At 37.8% G+C, this 22,486-nt stretch overlaps 1 protein-coding gene across 2 annotated transcripts in view; it reads right to left on the bottom strand.

Annotated features, from left to right (window-relative positions):
* LOC120625373 (glutamate decarboxylase) overlaps window positions 1–22,486 on the bottom strand; it is a 36,520-nt gene that overhangs the window by 4,679 nt on the left and 9,355 nt on the right. For both annotated transcript variants that reach the window (XM_039892414.1, XM_039892415.1), the window contains 8 exons: window positions 18,991–19,100; window positions 18,166–18,292; window positions 8,482–8,679; window positions 8,154–8,272; window positions 7,745–7,885; window positions 6,937–7,047; window positions 6,521–6,588; window positions 1,182–1,260 (listed from right to left, as the gene is read on the bottom strand). In XM_039892414.1, coding sequence (XP_039748348.1) covers window positions 1,182–1,260; window positions 6,521–6,588; window positions 6,937–7,047; window positions 7,745–7,885; window positions 8,154–8,272; window positions 8,482–8,679; window positions 18,166–18,292; window positions 18,991–19,100 — 953 coding nt within the window. The remainder of the gene's footprint in view (window positions 1–1,181; window positions 1,261–6,520; window positions 6,589–6,936; window positions 7,048–7,744; window positions 7,886–8,153; window positions 8,273–8,481; window positions 8,680–18,165; window positions 18,293–18,990; window positions 19,101–22,486) is intronic.

Here is a 22,486-nt window from a genome sequence, read left to right as displayed (position 1 = left end):
ATGTTTGGTAATTAACTCTGACTTTGGAATAATGAATTTAAACTTTAATTCATATTTCCTTCTCCGGTATGCCTGTTATCTACTCAATATACTACCAAATTCATTCATTTGAATCATCAAGTGCGGTGCAGCGGAAGAGCCGAACATAGGTAAACAAACAAAAAAATATCAAACAAACTGTGTTTACACATTGTATTTATATTCGTTACGTACGTGCCTATTCGTTTGCACATTTATCGACACCATAAACACAAGCGCATCACTATAACGAAGTTTACAGTAGGGGCGGGGCTTGTCATGATTTATTGTTCAGCATATTGAGTTGACGGCATAGATGTGAAAGTTTTTCAAGCGAAAATCGACTTGAAATACCGATAGTTCTATTTAGTTCTGGAATATTACTCGATTCAACGGTGAAGGTAAACATCGTGAGGAAACATGCATGCCTGAGAGTTTTACATAATGTTCTAAATTGTGACGCCAATTTGTGACGGACTTTTTATATCCACTAGATATACATACTTAAATGCGTTCTTACTACGTGATACACGAATTTTACTAAAGTTGTTTTTCTGAAGGGATTCACTGGGTTCGGAAGATAAAATATGTCAACAAATTGATATGCAAAGTTGAGAGGGTGCGACTATCTCCTCGGCCATTGTTTGCTCGCCGAATGTCTGTTGCGGCAGACAGCTCATCGGATTATATTAAATCGACTCAAATAAATTTAATTTTTTACCCGCAGTACAACAACTTGGGTCTATATACTCTATTATAAGTGTTAGCAAAACTGTATTTACCTATAGATAAATAAATCATACATTTCATTAAATAAACATGAATAATAAACCTGATTATATAGATTGTTGTCATATCGAAGGTTGCTCTTTTAGAAGATCTATAGAAAGGACATAACAAAAGGATCTGTAATTTACAAAATATGGAAATATGCCCTTCCATTCGTATTCCCTAAGCAAGCCCTAAACAGCACGTGCCTTTTAATTTCCTGTTTCATAGTAGGTATACAAACATACTTATCATTAAAATTAACAGTAGTGTATAGCTATTTTGCACTTTTAACACGAATAAGTTAAAAGTTAAAATTTATATGGTACCTACCTATGGTAATTTTAAAATATTGAAGATATATGGCAGCTTATGGATGTACGAATAAAACTCACCTCGTATTTGAAATGCACCGTGGAGCATTGGAGAAGGGTTCCCATCAGCTTGTGAGGGTTCCATGTGACGGAGTCAGCTCTGCAACAAAAAACAGCAATAAATAGTTTAAACAACGTATTACCGTAGTAAAACGTATTACTTAAAGTTACATTTCGAAACATTGACATTGACACATTGTTACATGAGAGAGAAGGAAGATTCAATTTAGAGAAAATAGGTAGATTATACTATCCATTGTTAGTGATACGCGCGATTTGATTGTGCAATTGTAACGTCTAAGTGAGAGCGACGTAAACAGCGATAGAATAATATAAAGCCGCACATGCGAGCGTTGTTGAGCTTCACTTCTCTCACCTAGTTGCTTCACGAGAATTTTTCATTCTACATTTAGTTTGCCCTTGACTGTAATCTTAATTGGTAGCAAGCTTTGGTGCAGCTACAGATGGAAGCTGACTAACCTCTTAGAGCATTCTAATATATCCCAGTTATCGGCATCGTACCGCAACGCTATGGCAGTCTTTATAATAATAATAATAAATAGATACACTATGACAATATATCGTAATCGTCATCTAGTTCCAAAGTAAGCGTAGCTTGTGTTATGGATACTACAATAACTGATTATTATTTTTTATGAATAATATACATATAAATACTCATAATATATAGATAAACACCCAGACACTGAAAACATTTATGTTCATCACACTAACATTTTTCAGTTGTGGGAATCGAACCCACGGCCTTGGAATCAGAAAGCAGGGTCGCTGCCCACTGCGTCAATCGGCCGTCTAATAGTCCGTCTAGTCTTTATGGCAGTTCTCTGTCGGTAGAGTGGTTACTAGTCGGAAACCTCCTACCAGGTCAATTCTGAATATCCTTCTTAGTGTACTAGGTGAATCCACACATTCCAGCAGTCTAGTCGTATTAAGCCGAATAATGACCTCTCCAAGTCTCAAAGACTTGCAGAGGTGTTTGTGTAGAATGGTTACTAGCTTGGACCATAGTATACTAACAGTAGACGGAGAATACGTAAGTACAGTAAGTGCAGAGCGATGAAAGGGCATGTTGTTGAAAGGCTTTATTTCTATTACTAGTGGACCCTCGCGACTTCGTCCGCGTATGAGTCAATCAAAAAGTTGGAATAGATCTGCAAGTAAAATCATAATCAATGTGGCTAGCTTTGTACTCTCTATTATTTTACGTGGTATACTGAGTTAGTAAGTTGTCATTATTTTAGTTGATACATACATATAAAACATCCATCCATACGTCCATACTCACAAACTTTCGCATTTATAATATTAGTAGGATGATACATATGCATTCGATCGGCATATGCCTTGCGACTTGCGACTTTGTAAAAAGTTTAACAGAGTTATGAACTACAATTGATAAAAATTTCATCCCATTACACGGAGGAAACTTATTGTTTATCGGGATAAAAAATATCCCATATATTGACCTGGAATATCAGCTACCACGATGCCAAATTGTATCTAAATCCGTTCAGTAGTTTTCACGTGATGCCCGGACGGACGGACAGACAGAAAAAAATTAAATAAAAATCTGTTTTGGACTCAGTATCGATTATAAAGCATCCCCCGGTCATAATATATTAAATGTACAGAAATCTTCCAGTTACAGTTTTATTATAAGTAATAGATAAGGGAAAACATCACATATAAACAGAGCAAGACTTCGCAGAGCATGCCAGGAACACGTCCTATAAATTGCTTCCCTATGTCTATCAACCTGACTTAAAGCCCCACGTTCCTGCAACGGCAAACCACGCCCTTATAACCCGAACACGGCAGTGCTGTTAGGTGGCAGAAATAAGAATGGCGGTAGTAGTATCCCAAACGAGCTCTGTCACAAAAAGCTCTGCGACTACAACAAAAACAGTTTCAGTAGTAGTACACAGTCGTGACGCTGCGTGGACAATGTCAACATTTGACGAAGAGTTTAAAATCTTCGAACTACGAAAAAATACACTTTTCTGTATGCTACGTTAAGGGCTGGCATGGAATAGAAGGATTTACTTGTAATGGTAAAAAACAAAGTCTTCACCAACACAAGTGCGTCGTAGGGAGTGAGTACAATCAATTAAAACTTCCCGAGGGTAAAAAACAAAGCGTCAGAACTGCACTGCTCGTTTATCACACGCGCTAGGCTGCCTGTGACACCGTTAATGCGTTTTTCATAAAGCAGAGGCGAACAGAACGAGACAACGTCATTAAAGAATCATCATTGTAAGAGCAAGGGGCATAACTACCACCCCGTATACTGTATAAGGAGTATTTGTTTATTCTTACTGCCGTATCCTAAGAAGTTAGAGGATATGAATTTTCTCTGATCTGCGTCGGTAGGAGGCTAAGGTCGTGGTTAGTTACCACCCTACTGACAAAGATGTGCCCCTAACCAATTCAGCGTTACATTAGCGTACCTCAAACAGAGTAAGCCCGCTACTAACTTAGACTGCAACATCACTTGCTAGGTAAGATTGCTGTCAAGGGCGAACTTGTGGTAAAATAAAAAAAATGTGCGTGCGTTGGTCGCTTGATAAAAGAGAAGCTTCTCAAACAACGCTCGCATTTGTTTGAACAAAAAAAAGATATTCAATCCCAAACAAAGTTCAAGATCTTTTCTGAAAGTCGCGTCGGTGTAACGGGTTCCTGCCCGCCCTCTCTGGATTGCAGGGATTAGCGTAAAGAGCGGGCGGGAGAGCGCAACTGTGTCAATACGAGATACACTGCCGCACTTCGTACAAGAATATACACTTTAGATTTAATTAGGAGGGAAAGTAGTTGTTTATTTTTTAATTTCAGTCCATTACTAATATATATATATATATATTCATATATATGTGATGCACTTTGCTCTCTCTTCTTTTTTAGATCAAGAAAATAAACTAGTTTAGCTACTTTATGTTCTGCAACCCCGATAACGTGTATTCAAAATTTTCATTTCATGTAAGTTAGCAGAGAGTCGCCAGACACTGTCTGCTAACTTACACACTTACAACTTAGAAACGACAAACATGAAACGACTTACGCCCGAAATTAATAATGTATCCCTAGACAGAGATTAAAAACATCTTGGATTATTATATGTCGCTCGATGGATCTTTAATCCACGTGCCAATATCCGATTTATTCTGATAGTAGGTACCCGGTTTCCCTTTTTAAAACAGCCACCCTTCGCATTTTTGCAACGAACATCTCTTGCCATTGAATGAGATTGCAGTCATATCTTATAAAAGAATAAAAAAGGAAAACAGAGTATACCTACACAGAGTACTGCAAATTGAAATAGTTTCACCTTTGTCAGCGAAAATGTCAGTAACAAAAAAAGTTTTTTTGTTCTACTACAGTTAGCACTTACTGCCATCCCACCTGGTAGTCTAAGAGGGAACTTTATTCAAGCGTAGGTTGTTTGACAGAACCATTTGAAAATAGGTATCCTCGGTCTGTTCCCAATGAACCTAAATTCCTCGTTTGGTTTATACGGCGAGCGAGTCGAGGCGTATTAATCCCATCTTCCCGCCATTAGCTGCCATCAATCATTGCTGTTAAATACCGAAGAGGGGAAAGAGCGGGGAGCTATGGTGGATGGGTAGCATCAAATGCTGCAGGCGTGTGTAGTGGAGCGAATGACAAGTTCGTAGGGTTGCCACGGTTAAAAAAAAGTTACGAAATTCGTTTTTTTTTTAATTGCCAGACTATCATTTGATTTCTTCTTGTTGCGTCGCTTATAAGTTCAATGATTTAGTACAACATTTTGACATGCGAAAAATTGTTAATGCCTAAGGCAACAAAAGAGTTATCAGATACTATCTGATAACGCCTTTGTTGATAAAGCTCCATGTCGCGGTTCTGTGTGTTCAGGGTTAGGAGCATGGACGACGCGGACGTGATCATCTCCATAACGAAGTACGTGAATCTGACAAAAATTATACTTGGCAGAATTTTTTTACTTTTTATGGCATTCGAATTTCGAATCAGGTAAGTTAATATGATTATTTTTCCGACCCAAATATCGACCAATAGAATTGCACCATTCGACGTCACGTGGTACAACCTACATGGTATTATACTGATAATTTTTTGAAAATTTTCTCTGGTAGTTGCTATATATATTTTGCTATATTTATTCATTATGAAATTCTTATTTGTTAACTGTACATTTCGTCTCATGGTGCAATTCTATTGGCCGACATTTGGGACGGAAAAATAATCCCCCGAATACCACAAGAGCTTCAAAATTATCGGGTATTTCCCGATAGGTTCGTTGCAAACAAATGAAGGATTCAAGTTTTTCAGGTTAAAAAATCACGAGCGCTAAGTACGAGTGATTTTTCCTGGATTTTTCCAGGAACCTTTTATTTTAACCTGAAAAACTTGAATCCTTCATTTGTTTGCAACGAACCTATCGGGAAATACCCGATAATTTTGAAGCTCTTGTGGTATTATAAGTGAATATTTAGTTTTGCAAGTCGTTCCACTGCAAAACTAAATATTCCATGTCGGTGCTACGTTTCTTTTACGAATCTTCCCATTTAATATTTAATTATGTAGAAAATATACATATTTCGAGCATTTTGTCGCTAGTTGAGTGGCTCACAGCTTAGAAAGATTTAAATTTTTAGTAGTTTTATTGTTATTATTTGTAGTACTTTAAACCTTAGTGCATACTTATAAAATGATGAGCATCAACCCTACACTTTGGATTAGGTCTATTCGGGATCTGCGAGAGTTCACACGTCAATCCTGTAAGAGCCTCGGCCTCTGACACTTGATGTATTTACTCCGGATTTACAATCTTTAATGGCTTAGTTCAACTGAGACAGACATCTATGAGAAATGCCTATAAGTTTTTTTGCAAGCTAAAAATACTTCAACTTGTTATGCTATGTTAATACGGCATTGATTTACAACGTGGAATATGTGGAATTTTATTTAAGTTAGAAACATGCAAACATGTTTTCACAAACGTTCGCTATTATTGGTTGAGTGAAGAGATTACAAAATACCTTTTTAAATACTGTAAAAAATACTCTAGTATTTTCAATAAGTAGGTGGTTAATTTTTTTATTTCCTGTGTCACTTTTACTTGCTTGGCGGTCTGCCGAATCACTTGCATCAAATTTGGATAGGTAGTTAGACGAGTACCTACCTACTCGGTTCACCCCCATTTAATGATATATACTAACATTAACCAATTTTTAAAAAGAATGAAATATAAAATAACAGAAAAAAAAGCGAAGGAAGTCAACAGTGAATTGATTGCGCTACCTTTATAAAAGTAAAAAGTTAAGTTAAGTTATTTTTTTACTAACCTTTCGATTCCGGTGAGACGCGGGTGGCGGTACTTCTTGGAGAAAAGCAAACCACCGCCCCATGCAGCCTAAGTACAAATATTTTTTACCTATTTATTTATACTCTTTATATAAAAACCTCAAAAAGGTTACGGAAATCTTAAAGATATAAGATAAGTATAATAATATGGCCCACTTAGTAGCAAATTTTCTTGTATTATCCTTAGTAAGAAGGTTTCTAAGCCATTTTAGGATGAAAACGAACCATTATGTTCTGACTTAGTAGTAATTGAGCATCAATTTGTAATATTAAGCATATTTTATTTCATCTGGACATTTCTTAACACCAAAACAAAAATACAGACAAGATGAACCGTGCACTGCACAAGAACTTTTTACACTGCGAAAAAAAAACTATCAGTGTCAAGTCAACTCACATCCACGTGCATCCACATGTCATACTTCTGGCAGATGTCAGCTATTTCCGTCAGGGGGTCGAACGCGCCCAGCACCGTCGTGCCCGATGTGGCGTTCACGAAGAACGGAACCTGGTACCGAAGAATACACCTTATCTTCTGTTTTCAATTTTATCGGGGTAACTAGGTGTTGCCCTCGACTTTTTGTGCGACCAAGAATGTTTGGGTTTACTACAACTGTTTATTTTACCGAGCTAATGAAATGTGTTTAGTCTGTCTCCATGATGTAAGATATCTTAGCAAAATGTTGTCAAAGTCACGTTTTCTGTTAAGCCGTGCATTGGTAAATGATACAGAAATAGTAGTTGACTTCGGTGAATTCGGTGGGCGCGTAGCACATAGCGATCTCTTCCAGGCACCCAAAAACCTAACAGGTCAAAAGCAATAGGTGCGAGGTAGCTCGATGGTCGTAGGTACCAGCTTTAAGAGGTTATTTTATTACCTTTATATGTCTAGTGCCTAACCGAGAGGACCGAGTTCTTTTCCCGGCAAGCAGCTCTAACTTTTGTAAGTTATGTGCGTTTTTAATTTAACCAATTAAATATCACTTGCTTCAACGGTGAAGGAAAACAACGCGAGGAAACCTCTCTGAGAGTTCTCCACAATTTACTTAAAAGGAATGTTAAGTTTACCAATCCACACTTGGCTAGTGTGGTGGACTAGGCCTAAACCTTTCATTCTGGGAGGAGACCTTTGCCCTGTGTGCTGGCAATGGGTTTATATAGATGACGATTATTTGTACAGTATGATGATGGAAGTGAGTACTCACATGTCCTCGATCACGGTGATACCGCACGAGTCTCTCGAGCTCGTTGGGTAGCATCCTGCCGCGCTCATCCGATGGCACGCACACGCAGTAGTCCGTGCCCAGGCCGCACACAGACGCACAGGACTTCACTGAATAGTGACACTGTAGAGAAATTCATCTTTAGCTAAGGAAGTATATAAAGGCAAGCTTTTGGGGCACATAGTACGATTCACCGATGTTGTGCCGGAGTGGTTACCCAGACTGGAAAAAGCAGCAATAGTAGATCCCCCAATAAATAGACAGGTGACATAAATGGAGTCGCAGGGAACCGCCGTAAGCAAGCGGAACAAGATCGTGGAATTTCTAAACCCTCTACAGAAGACCTATGGCCAGCAATAAATGAGAATGATATTGAGAACAGAATTGTTACCTGATCAGAAGTAAACATGACAAGGTGTCCAGGGATGCTAGTAAGACCCTTCTCCTTGTACTGCGGGAACTTGTGGTGGCGAGCTGCCAGGAATGCGTACAGGTTGGATACCGAGCCACCTGGTTACATAAAAGAGAAAAACATAAGAACTATGTCAACACCAAAGTCCTCACTGCTATTTTCTTCTTAGGTAATACGTCTTTTCCTTCAAAATTGAGAAGGATTTACTAACTAGGGTAAATAATTAATTAATGTATAGTTGTAACTCTTGCGAAAACTGTCTCTGAGGGCTATCTAAGAATCTAGAATTTTAAAAATTTATCCTTACCTGGTGCCAAGATCGAATCTCCAGTCTTCCACCCAATCATCTCCCTCATCTTCATAAGCACCACGTTCTCCATGAGGATAAACACCGGGGCGATCTCGTATGTGAACATATTGGTGTTGGCGGCAGCGGTGAGCCATTCACCAGCCAGCGAGATGATGTCCAGCCCGCAGGACAGCTGGTTGAAGAAATGGGGGTGTCCTGGCGGAAGGAAGGAAATGACACACTTTAATTTGAAATAAAGTAGTGCTTTCTGCCAGTAATAACATATGGCTCGCAAACATAATCGCTGACTATAAGCCTTATAAGAGTTGAGTTACTGAAAGAGGCAGAGTTAGTCGAAGAGTGATGGAGGTATCTATGTTAGGAATAGGTATAGCGCACAAGAGGCTTTTTCATTTATACCTTTCTTCATTTACTATAGCATTTCATAGACTTTTAGTTCACTTTTTAGTATAGTTTCGTCTTATCCAGAAGTGTCAAAATTTATCTAACATATTGTGTGCTGCTTAAACTTAAATTCCATAGAAATTTAGTGACCTTGGGATCATTAAGGATGCTTCTAGCACTAATCTCAGTTCTAAGCATTATTTCTTAAGCGAATTGGATCGCCTTCTTTAAGCCAAGCAAGGCATTAGTTGAAAATCGTTTGCTTTACATATCCACTGTACATTTAAGTCTTCCGCAAAGCAAAGTGTTTTCAGACTTGAACAATGAATCTTTAATTTCAAGTATTAAGCCAAACTTTTTGCAACTATGTAGTTTTATCGAGAAATGGACAGCAATTTATCTCTAATCACAAACTACATCAAAACGGATATTAAAAAACATGAACCCAAAAATGGCACGCGCCAAAACCGGCTTTTATATTCTTTATTTCCTGGATGTTTGTTCCAAAGTGTCAAATGGGGCCCCATACCCCCGGGGACGGTTTATCGCGCGCCGCAGATGGGGCCACAGGGGCAACAGTAAACAATATTAAATCAACTCGAACGGGAATATGAATTAGTAGGTATTGTTGATGTTTACGTGTTCAGATTGGGTTATTTTTTGGGGATCTGCGGTTTAGGACTCAATAGTTCAACGGTTTTAGGGATGGAATGAATCCGAAAGACTTCAGATTCCAATCCTAACTTTGCACTAAGACATAATCGTATCTACCGCAGTCGTACTTTTTGCTTTGCAAAGAATTAGAGGGAGAGCAACGAAAGAAATAAATATAAATAAAAACTATTCTAAGTAGCTTTTAAAATATGATCTGCTCGCGGATATGTCCGTCTTACCATGGCTTTGACCACTGTTCAATGTTAAATGTGAAATTGTTATTGCTGCGTGAAACAAGGGAGATCCTACTCTTTGACACAAATACCATTTAAAGTATCATAATAAATCAAACACCCTTAAGCAAAAATTGTTAGCATGAAGAAGTATAGATCTATCCCGTAAACTACTTATAACTTTTTATTCCCTGGGATAAAATGTTGCTTTATGAGTGATCAAGCAACATTCGTCCTCCTTCCTTCCTGTAACATAAACCGTCCCTATGTACAAAGGCTATAGGTGGATATAGATCAAGTGGTTAGCATTTTCAAGTTCAGATCGGGAGATTGTTCTGGGTTCGATTTCCGGGTTGGACCATAATTATGAGGTATTTGGTTTTAGACAACAAGTTTCAGTACCATCCAGAAGCCTATGCCCCCTATGGCCCTAGTTATTGTCATTTACCTACTTGTGATAATAAGTGTTAAACTCAGCCAACCTGTACTGGAGAAACGTGGTTGGTCTATGCTCTGAAACCCCCGCCCTATGAGAGAGAAAGGTTGTACCCAGCAGTAATGCTCATAGGCTTATGAAAATGATGCACAGAACCACAAATAAAAAAAACATACTTTTGCAAACTTCATAATATTAATAGAACTGTTACCTCGACCAGCTCGCTGAAGCACAGATAACACCAATTTTTAAACTTGACAGTTTTTGGCCCCTCTCGGCAATCGAATTCAGGACCTCGCGATTCGTAATCTACCATGCTATCCACTAGGCCATTATATGATGACAATAATGTAAGTTGTCAGTACAAACTACGAAATCATTCACATCAAACATAGCGATTTTCCCTCCAAGATGTTGTTTTCCGGAAGTAATACCACGCGTGGTTAGACCGGTCCAATGTCCATTTATTCCCGGATATCGACCTTTTTGGGCATTGAATGCGTGAAACTAACGCTTTGTATATTTATTATCTTTGATGAAGGTTACCTTTTAAACTAAATATGAGAAGAACTTTGTGTAACTTTGGGTTCACTTTTGTGTATCAGGAAAAAAATACAATAGGACCAATAAACCAAGTGTTGTGCCAAAAAACAAAACTATATCATTTTAGTACGATAGTAAATATTTATTAGTTGTTTCGAATCTTTTTATAAAGAATATTGAATTCTCTAACATTTAAGCACCGATATTTATACAAAATTTCCATCTACATCTCAAATCACATACAGTGGCGTGCACTGAGTTTCTTACCAGGGTATGCATACAGCATGAAATTTGCATAAAATTGCAAAAACGGTCCTCCTAGACGAGCTATATTTCAATTTAAGAGTAAGCAGTGCTTTTGTGCGAGTATGAAGTGCCCGCCACTGATCCCATATTATTAAGTTTCTTTTCTAAAAATTTCATATTCACAGAATTAAGAACATACAGAAACCGTGTTCACGTCTAACATTGAAGCTTCAAAAATCACTCCACTTTAGTAGTGTTTCTCGAACAGTTTAGTCACTTCATTCATTTAGCAGGTGACGGTAATTATTTTACCTCTAATGTGGAATAAGTTCTGAGAGAAACTAGACGAGAAAGAAATGATTCTGATTCTGGACGCAATGCAATAATAATTGATGAATGTGGATTCTTTATGTACTTATTTTGCTTTTTTTGGCTTTTTGGTTTGCCAAACCAGCACTTTGTATTTCGCCAATATCACGTATATTAGAAAGAAGAAGAAGATCCCTATATGTTCTTAATTCTGTGATAATATCTGATTTGTAACATAATGCAAAAATGCAAGTTGCTCTTTGTGCATTGCATACAAAGCAATGCGCAAAAGAATAATATTAATTCGCAGGAATTTAATATAATCCCCTAACTCCAGCCAGATGGGGTCGCTATTAATTTGCCTCGGTAAGTCAGGTGGAGTAATTCCGAATTAATCTACATTTTAGAGGGCAGCTCTGGAGGGTTGAAATGGCTTGAATGATTGTTTATTTGGTATGACTGACTTGAATAGAGGGTCGGCTGGAATCCGTATTGTCCGTTTTTTATGGTTCCATCTAAAATAGTGATTTAAAGTGTGGAAAAGAACTCGTCTTGCTAGCTACATTTGTGGATATGTTCTTTACCAAATGTTGTACTAGGTACTGAAGAAAATCCTTACTAATATCAAAAAAGCGTTTGTTCGTCCTATCTTAACTTTGTTTTTGGCATAGACTTAGTTGAAAGGACCAATAATAACAAAGGCTTTAGGGATTTGTAAGAAACTAATAAACACGAAAGAAGAATGCGGTCAACATGTTTATACATGTTGACCGCATACATTTGCATGTTTATACATAAAATCTGATATTGTCTCTTAGATCTTGTCTCGGTCTTGTGTTTTAGAGATGCCGGAACTTATACTGAAGAAAATGCTGATGTTCAACCGAAAGGAACCTGGTCACATCGTTGGCGATTAAAGTTTAAAGACCATTTCAGATTCAGGTAAACGCAAGAATGCGTTTAGAAAGTAAGACGTACCTATCTATCTACGTAATATGCATCCCAGTGGTTATAATCGATACAGTTCGTCCATTTACTTATTTCTACATACGTTCGTATAACTAAAAGTGATTCAACAGCCTCTTACAAATACCACAAAACGACAACACATTGTCGATATCTATGACAAAAAAGAAAAAAAAATCACCCCAAAAGCCCATTTAACATCTTTTCAAGCCCACTTATCTTTCGCCACGAGCCTCTCAAGGGACTTCCCCGAATGAATAGCTGCCAAAAACATTATGATGTACTTCATTGAAGGGTAGCTTAAAATAATTTTTGACTTCATTCTGATAGGTATAAGGTTGATTTTACAGGAACACATTGATAATATCGGTATACTATATGTTTGTGAAGTACTGTTTTATATTGAGTGATAAGATTTTTTTATGGAAATGTTGTATAGCTAAGCTAGAGCCCGCTTTCAGTCTTTATATCCTTTTATACACACACATAGTAGGTATGCCTGTTTTTTAATAAAACTTAACTCGAAATCACGCAAGTAAATGTTTAACCAATTTAGGAATAGCTTGGGTTAAAATTTCTTTATTTCGCAACCAATTGTACCTACATAATATGTGAAGCTAGGTTCTGTATTGTTTAGTGCATGTGTTCCTTGGTGTATTGCAATGAAGCACAAATACTTCGTTTTCATAATACTCTATGATAATGTATACTTTTTTTTAAGTTAAATTAAAAACAAAATACCCAATCACCCACTCAAAATCAAAATTGAAAAATTCAAAATTCATTTATTTCAAGTAGGCCTAATTTATAAGCACTTTTAAAACGTCAAGTCAGTCTGTTTGTAGTGACTCTACCACCGGTTCGGAAGGCACTCAACGTTAAGTTATAACATAACATAATACTTGTTATAACAAACTTACATTTTCATAAACTCATTATTAGCGATAATTTAAAACAATAACATCTGAAGGGGATACTTTCGAACAGCAATAGGTATCCAGCGTAGGGTTGGGTCTTAATTTCCCGCCACGCGTCTGTCAAAATGACAACTGACAGCAATCAAGCGGCATTGTGGTTTCATTCGGAATTCGTTTTCTTTCAGAAATATTATACCTAATCAACCACTCTGTGTTTGCAACGCAATAAAACTAAGTTTATTTTAATAATATCCTAATTTTCTATTCTATTATTAGTTTTATTTTTAATGTCCTCATCGTCAGCGCCTATTCATGCCCCACTGCTGGGCATAGACAGTTCATCTCTTATTAAAGCGGTTAAGAACATAATATCCTCACGACGCTTCTCCTATTTATTTTTATTATTACCTGACAATGATAATAGCCGGGATGGACGTCGAAACGTTCGCTCTGATTCACCTAGGGCGATGGGGGTAGACGACCCCAATTTCCTTTCTCCCAAATCCAATCGAACTCAGGATTTCCAGGCAAACATCATAACGACTAGACTTACGAGGCAGCTAGATTTAACAACCCTTAATAAACAGAGCCTTTTTAATATCCATCTCCTAAAATGCAAGCAAAGTTGATAGACAACTACTAGTCTTCTAAATCTTTAAAATACGCTTATATATCTCGACGATGGAAGTACCCATCGCATCACATCCCACAAAGGCCGGAGTCCATAAAATCAATCCATAACCTGAGTTTGAAGGGCTGATCTATCAAACTATGGTAATTCAAGCTCCTCAAGTCTGGGGAGGCTTAGTGTAGGGTGAGTATACATACTTGAAAGTTGGAAAATACGAGGACTCCCTCAATATCTTCGAACATAGAGTACATTATTCTACTAGCAAAGGCCTGACAATTAAAACATATTTTGACGGAGAAGTGAACGAAAATTAAAATCGCCATGTCGTGGCTGCAACCGTCTTGGACCGATTTTCATCAAAAATTGCAACAACACTCCCTAATAATTCACCTTTCAAACAAAAAAAACAAAATTAAATCAGTTCATCCGATCGGGAGTTATGATATCACTCACGTAGAGTCTTCCAATTTATGACACTCTGTCGTTTTTGCGTAGGGGCCGGCTAGGGTTAAAAAACATATACATTTCATACAATGTACCACCATATATCCAGTGTAAACGGCTAAGTGCGGCTGCACTATCAATTCAATACATTGTGTTCGTTTCATATAGAAGAAAAGGTATTCGAATTGTTATTGTTTTAATTTTTCATCACCTGTGTGGAAAACTATCTACATTATTTTGAATCTTATAGTTACTGTAGATCGGATAGTCGATATTCAAAAATACTGTGTATGTTAGTTTGTTTATGTCAAAGTCAGTTCCAAGAACTAATAATCTTGTTAAGCTGTAGTTTTGCAATAGACTTTAGGTTTGACTGATATTGCATGATTGCCTTTAGCGCTACTGTACATCATCATCCAAACAAAACGAGTTGTTTCATATGCACTGGATTTTATAGTGTAGATAGGGGACTACTTTGGGGGTTAATTCAGACCCCATGCAGCTAAGTCAACCTTTATTCAAGGCTGTCCAAATTTTCACTACCAAATTACCAAACAATATCCTAGACCTTTCCTCAAAATGACTTTGCCATTGACAGTTAAGATTAAAGTGACACGCATGGAGAATTTTCGGCATGTATGAAGCTATTCAATTCAGAGATTCTTCAGCGATTTCTTATGAAAGACAAGAAAGGTCCACATTACATTTTTGGCTCTCTTTACCTCTTGTCTATGAACTCTAATGTTGGACATGATTCCAAAGCGAATATGGCCAACTCCCGAATATAGATAGAGTTGTCAGTGAAAATGTTTTCCTTAATTTGAGCTTGTAAATTGCTATTTTTATATTGCTAATTGTTTTTGTGGTCGCACTTCTGTTTGCCGCCTTTTCGAGCGGAAATGGTGGCGCCACGTGACAATCATAGCGAAGTTTTACAAAATCAACCAAGGCGCTATCATGAAAAACTAGGATTGGAGATCGGAGGGTCGTGAAGTTAAAGACTTTTTGCAGAACGGACATCTAGCAGGCAACGAATATGCTTGTCAGGCCATAAAGTGCTGGAGCATATTGATTGGCAAATCTAAGTTATATTGGTGATATTTTAATAATGTAAAGGTATCGTTCTAATGTAAGGTTTTGTGATAGTAAATGTAAATACTTATATGATGATAACCCATGTGCCTCTTTTATTTTATATTTGTATACAGGTCAGTCTATGCAGAAACAAAACCTATGGGCACTCCAGTGCGGTGTCCTCCACTAATCCAATGATTTGCGTGGAATTAGGGCCGCACCGCACTCCACGTTGGGCGCTGTGAATCAGGGCGGCTTTTATAATGCGTTTTTATAACACGGATTACGGTTTTATTGTTTTTTATACGACACTCCGGCTGAGTGGGTAGTCGTAGCTTTAAGATTAATTACTTCGTCTCTGGCCGGCCGAATACTCAGTAGGTAGATGTAAAAATAAAACAACAGTTTCCCTGACCGATTTCGGCCACAGCACGGCTAGCATGGGCCGGGCCAGAGACAATTATCTCCCCGGGGAAAGGATACAAATGTATCTCCTTCCGCAGCTTTATCAACTCTAAGAGCACTGGCGAACAAGTTAAAATAATTTCCAAATAATATATATGTCTAATAATAAACTGGGATAAACTTCTCCTATTCCATGTTTCCGTGTTTTAGCAGATGAACACGTTATTTTATCCCTTGCCTGTGCTAGCCTAGCAGTGGTCAATCTCCAGAGAGATTTACCAACTATGCCTGGAGATAGTACAGTGCACAAGTGTCAGCGCAAACACAGGTGCACTCACTATTCTCTTAGTCTCATAGTCCGATAAAGCGACATCTCCAACACGACCGAGAAGAGGCGCAGAACCGCGTGCTGTCCGTGGGACAGAGGTGAATCACTGCCTTTTCCCAAACTCTAGGCTGGTACTAAGAAGTGCTTCATACAAAAACCCAATACTATTTATTAATTGGCCCGGTCCGGGAATTGAACCCAGAACCGTGTGATCTGCAGTTGAAAATCTAACCACTTGACCAACGAGGTAGTTATGAGGTATAGCTGAGTCACTCAGCGGGCAACGGAATGAGGATTCATACGCAATCAAACCAGAAATGAGGCTACGGACATCCTCATTTCAAATTTCATCTCCGACCGAGTATAGCTTTCTTCATTAATTGCGAAAGTGTGTCTGTTTGTTTGTTACCTATGGTTGTCTCAACTCTGCACCGATCTTGCTTCATCTTATATGTAGGATATTCTATTTAAAATATGGACTATGTTTTCTATGCACGGCTAAATAGATCTTGACAGAATTTTACATAGAGAGCTTTTACATAGATGCAAGCATCCTAGACGGACGAACGGGCAGTGGTTATTTAATTTAATTCGAATGGTGCCTTCGAATTAAAATCTAGCTAATAAACAATAATATCTATGATGTTGATGCCATAGACAAGTTGGCAATGTTGTAAGAGTTATACATATATTGAATCATCAATGCATCTTCTGATCGCAGACAATTATTAAAGTTGTCATCGAATTAAATGAAATCTTTATTTAATTTTAACATCACTTGACCAAGGGGGAAATAGCAATAATTTTGGTGTCGATCAGGTGTCGATATTTACTTGATAAAACTGAAAATCAAATTTGTATCTTTGCACCCACTAAACAGCAACACTGCGCCAAAGAAATCGTAAAAATCAAGATTAAAAAGTTCAAAAAGACAAACATTTGAACTTCCAAAGAGACAATAGGTATGCTTAGATGAAAAACCTTTCCCCGTTACAACGGGAAATCACAAGCCCGTATAGCTGCGAGCGATTAGCGCGTGCTTCGTCGAGCACGTAATGCCTCAATGGGGGCTCTTGCTCCGGCGGGTGATGTCTATACGAATTGTACAGCTTTCATTGTTTTCAACAGATTATAAAAAAAATCGAAGTGAACTTTTTTTTTTGCGATGTTACTCTTTTTTGCTGTTTTTCTTTAATAGTGGTGTACAACTAAGAAAAAGGTGGATGATATTACATTTTAGCTGCAGATTTAAATCGGAATCGGATCAATCGGAATTTAACTGAAAAATAATTCATATGCAAAAAAAAAATTGTTTTTACTCCCGAAAAACATAAGGGTATTTGTTTGTGAGTGGGGAAGAGATTTCTTTAAGTAGAGCACAATTATTTAATAAATCAATAAAATAATTCAATCGTCATATACCTAAGTTACTTTAATAATAAAGAGCTCTAAGTTCGAAGAAAACCCCACTGATAATACTCCTCTACAAATTTTCCGAAAGAGTAAATCCAGTTTTTAACTTCATACAGTAGAAGTTCTTCCGCGACATTACAGTCCCGAGCGCACTCCGGTACAAAAAAATGTATCTATTGTGGATCTACCCTCCGGCAAACAATTCAATTATGTCTTCAAATGTTCTGGAATGATCACCGCTATTATTTACACTTGATACTCTGGCGGTATCCTCATAGGGGTTATTGCGTAACGCAGTCGCAATCGCTTTTAACTGGAAACCTGCCAAGGCAAGTGTGTGAAACCTTCAAATGGAGATCTCGAATCTTGGAAGAAAAAGATTAGTATGAGACTTTTAACTGTTGGACTACTACGTAAGCATCGAATGGCACTAAGATTGTTTGTTTAAGATAATTGCTGATGTCTAGAAAACTGTACTAATTAAAAAACTTTTTTCCACAAGCTTTTATTAAGTTTTACCTATTGCGATGTATGTCTGTCTAATAATCAAATCTTGCAAATTTTATTCTTGCCATGCAAGTTATTTATCCATTGAAATTTGGCAAGCATAAATATGCTTGCCAAATTTCGGATGGCATTAATATTATGGCATCACATGGTGCCGATCTGAGATTCTCGTTATATCTGTATGTACTTACCAGTTTTCACCTGATGCTTGAGGGTGATCTTGCAGTCTTCGAGGAGCTGCTTCAAAGGCAGCGGGTCTTCAGGCAGAGCCAGGTCCAGTTGTTTCACCATCTCTTCTGGCATCTTGAACTCCAGGATCTAGGACAATTATATAAAAAGAACTTACTTGACTGACCGACTATAAACATAAAATGTCTGAACGTGTACACGTTCAGACATTTTATTAATATATTAACAGGAGGTGGAAAACTGTTACCATAAATATAGTATTAATATATTAACAGGAGGTGAACTATGTTCATTCATGGTATACCCTATAGCATCCTTGATATAGGGTGTCCCCACTAATATAATAAATGCAAATGTGCGTCTTTTTGTATAACACTAACTTACACTTCTGTCCACATTCTTCCTCCTTCTTCACCTTGTTTCTCCTGTTTTTCGTTCCTTCACACCCTATCTCTTAGAAACCAATCAACGTCATGTTTGGTATAGATTTGTAGAAAACCGTAATAAACTCGTACGACGAACGCGGCCAACACCTAGTAAACTATACTTATAAATTTATTATTTAATAAAACCCCGACACATCATTGCCTTTCAATATGGTGTACTTTATTCTAATAGTCAAGCTCTTTCACTTGATACCCATATTGAAGGAGTTGTGAAAAATATATAATTCGCCATCTTGTCATTCACGCACACACATACACACATTTACAGACACTTCAAACTTATAACATCTAGTCGTTTTTGCGTCGGGGGCTTATAAAATATATCCCCAGCATCAGGTCTTGTGCAGTGTCTTGCGCTTGGTATAATGACAATACACTAACCTTTTCATTCCTATCGTTGACCTTCTGCACGAAGTCCAGAAGCACGTCCACGACCCTGGCGAGGAACTCCCGCGTCTGAGGAGCAGCCTCCTCGCGGTACGGCAGGATGGCTGCAAACAAGAAGGCAATTAAATACCCAGCTTCATTTTAAGTGTGATTTGGAACTAAATTCAATGAACCTCCGGGAGATAGACAAAGGTATTTCTAATAGTTATAATTATACGCGGACTAAGACCCACCCATCAGGTAACTGGAGTACCATCGCCTTGCATGCAACAGATCATGCAAGGCGATGGTACTCCACTCCGTGCAAGGAACAAATTATTCAACGTGCTACCCTGTGTTCATCAACCTGTAACAACAAACCCGTAGGTGTTACGCCTCATGTACCTTTCATTACACCGGCCGGCACCCACGCCCTTAGCGACAGAAATAGGCATGGTTGTAGTGCATAAAGCTTTGTTTCAAAAAGCTCTAAGCTAAATGTAAAAATTCGTCGCCCGTCGGATAAGTCCTCGAGTAGCAATGCGCACTCCGTGTTACTGCGTGCCTTCGACGTTGTTTACGGACGAATGTGGTTGCAGAGATACGACCGCCGTAGGGACGGACCATCGGAAAACAGTTACTTGCGACCAGTCCGATCCCAAAATGTGCATTTCACAAATATTTTCCCTTTATATCAACGGGATTTGTGAGATATATGATGTTTGACGGTTGACTGGCGCAGTGGGCGGCGACCCTGCTTTCTGAGTCCTACGTCCTAGGTCGTAGGTTCGATACCCACAACTGGAAAATGTTTGTGTGATGAAAATGATTGTATTTATGTGTATTATATTCATAAAAATATTCAACAGCTATCTTAGTACCCATAACACAAGCAACGCTTACTTTGGGGCTAGATGGCGATGTGTGTATTGTCGTAGTAAAAAAAAAACACGTATGGCGGTTAGTGCTTGACGATACGAAATGACCGAAGGACTATATGCTGAGGCTATAACGCTTTTCACATTTCTAAAACTTCTACCGCAAGTATGAATAATAAAGTGCTAAGTTCTTTTTTCAAGTATACTCATGTACTTTGCGTAGAAACATCTGTGATATGGTATAGGTACGCCAAAAGACCTTTTTGCGTATTCTGATATACACTCTTTGTTGACGATAGTAAGATTTCTTTATTGGTATGACTAAGGACCCTTGTGTGTATTCTAATACACAGTCTCGCATGTATCACAATACAGTACACTTTTGCCATACTATCCCATAAAATACTTTCTAAATAAAATGCACACTGGCCGTCCTATATTATACCCTAGATATTTCATGATACCAGCATTTGCTCCATGCAGTATTCTTTTGTCCACAGATGTTTTTCATTTATGCTGCCATATTACTAAAGAAAATCACTGATTTTCCCCCTCAAATACATAGTATTGAGAACGCGACCGTATTGGGCATAAGAATAGTGTCCAAATTTATTAAAAAAATCTTGGGAGCCGAAGAATTTTCATTCCAACAGCTTATACAGCTAAATCAACTGTGTGTTGTTCTTAACAAAGTTCAAAATCAAATAAAACAATTTATTGAACCCTTCACATTGCAATCATAACAATACCTTTTGATTTTCAATATAAAAGACGCAAAATTATGTATGCAGCTTAAATATTGAAGTTGCCTCTATTTTGAACCCTTTACTTATAGTAATAGAGTCCAAATCAGTGAATACAACGGTAAAAATAAGTAGTATACAGGAATGTTCTACCATTGTGTTTAGATCTTGCCAAGTATAGTATTTGTGAAGTATTGTTTGCCATTTTTAGTTAAAAGGTGAAATATTAAAACTAGTCGGTATGTGATTTGACATGTGTGGGTTTGCATCCTGGGAATTTTTCTGTAGGTACCTACCTACACTCCTGAAAACAAGCAAAATACATTCGATATTTAATATATTTAATGTACGAAAGTAATCTAATTGACGAACTCTAAAAGAAACACACACCGATATATATCTTCTAGTCCTTATCTCGCACTTTAAAGGACCCAATCAATCAATACTGCCGTCTACACACGATATACACGACCTCCCTGGCGCGTGGTAAACGCTTTGGTCTTATGTTCTCTATGTTGGAATTTTATATTTCCGGATTTTCTCTGGTGTGGTCTCGTGGGAGGCATCAGTCATGACTAGTAACCGATTTCGCGTTCCAGTACGATGCCTTATCTCGCACTTTAAAGGACCCAATCAATCAATACTGCCGTCTACACACGATATACACGACCTCCCTGGCGCGTGGTAAACGCTTTGGCTGTCTCTATGTTGGAATTTTATATTTCCGGATTTTCTCTGGTGTGGTCTCGTGGGAGGCATCAGTCATGACTAGTAACCGATTTCGCGTTCCGGTACGATGCCGCGAAGAAACTTTAACCTCGCTACCATCTTACTGCATCATCACTTACTACTATGTGAGATTGCAGTCAAGGGTTAATCGGTCGATGCGATCAATCGCGATGACACATTTTCAAAGACACGAGGCTTTACAGAAAGCTTGTGCGAGTAGAATGCTCCAGTAAATACTTGCTATAGTAGTTTATAGACAAACACTAACGCCATAAACGTTACTTATTAGTTACTATGTTAATCCGAAGCTTCCTACGGATTGCAAGGCGACGGATGTGTATGGAGAATTCGCTTCACAAGCCAACCCTCCCGCAGCGACCGGGGTCCGTGTGACCCCAGCCGTTATAATCCGCACTTAATGCTATCACTCGCCTGTCAGATCCACACTCGCGATGTCCTCTACAATGATGTATGTCGCGAGATATTAAAAATGATGCCGCATTTATTTTCTACCAGACTACGCATAAGGAGAGTTATGTGTTTAACTTTTGCAGTTATCATAAACAAGACTTAGTAATGCTTTACATTGACATGAAAATCTATAAATTTATCAACGCAGCTGAAACCAATGGAAGCATTTCGCTAAAATTTGGCATAAATATATTATAACGTAGGAGTTTGCTAAGAAAGGTTTTTTTTAAATTCATCACAGTAATGGAAAAAACGAACGATCGTAACAGAAGTTTCGAGTATGATTAAGCATAGTTAGATGTTAGATATTGAGGCTAATCTAGCTAATCCTTAATACATTATTTCCTTCTTAGATTATTTTTCATATTATCAGTATGAAAAACCTCTTCCATTTAGTTTTATGTTCAAACATTACTTGCAAAAGATTTTCAGCATTATCGATATACACGTTAAACTCACTTTTCCTTGTAGCAATTAAATAATAGATACGACTACCCCTATTTGGGAAAATTTATTTGTCAAGCATTACATCACTTTCCAGATGTTACTCCCCATCAGTAACCAAAGAAGATAAACCCAATGAAATATCTACTGTAAATGTAAGAGCTCAAGTTCCATTTTGGGTTGTTTAGTCAAAATGGTCGGACAGCAGAGATGAGATTTTGTGTGAACTTATGTTTTTGATGTCAT

Source organism: Pararge aegeria, chromosome 7, assembly GCF_905163445.1.
Source record: "Pararge aegeria chromosome 7, ilParAegt1.1, whole genome shotgun sequence".
Lineage (NCBI taxonomy): Eukaryota > Metazoa > Arthropoda > Insecta > Lepidoptera > Nymphalidae > Pararge > Pararge aegeria.
Note: the sequence above shows the minus strand (reverse complement) of the source record. Positions and strands in the feature narration are given on the sequence as shown.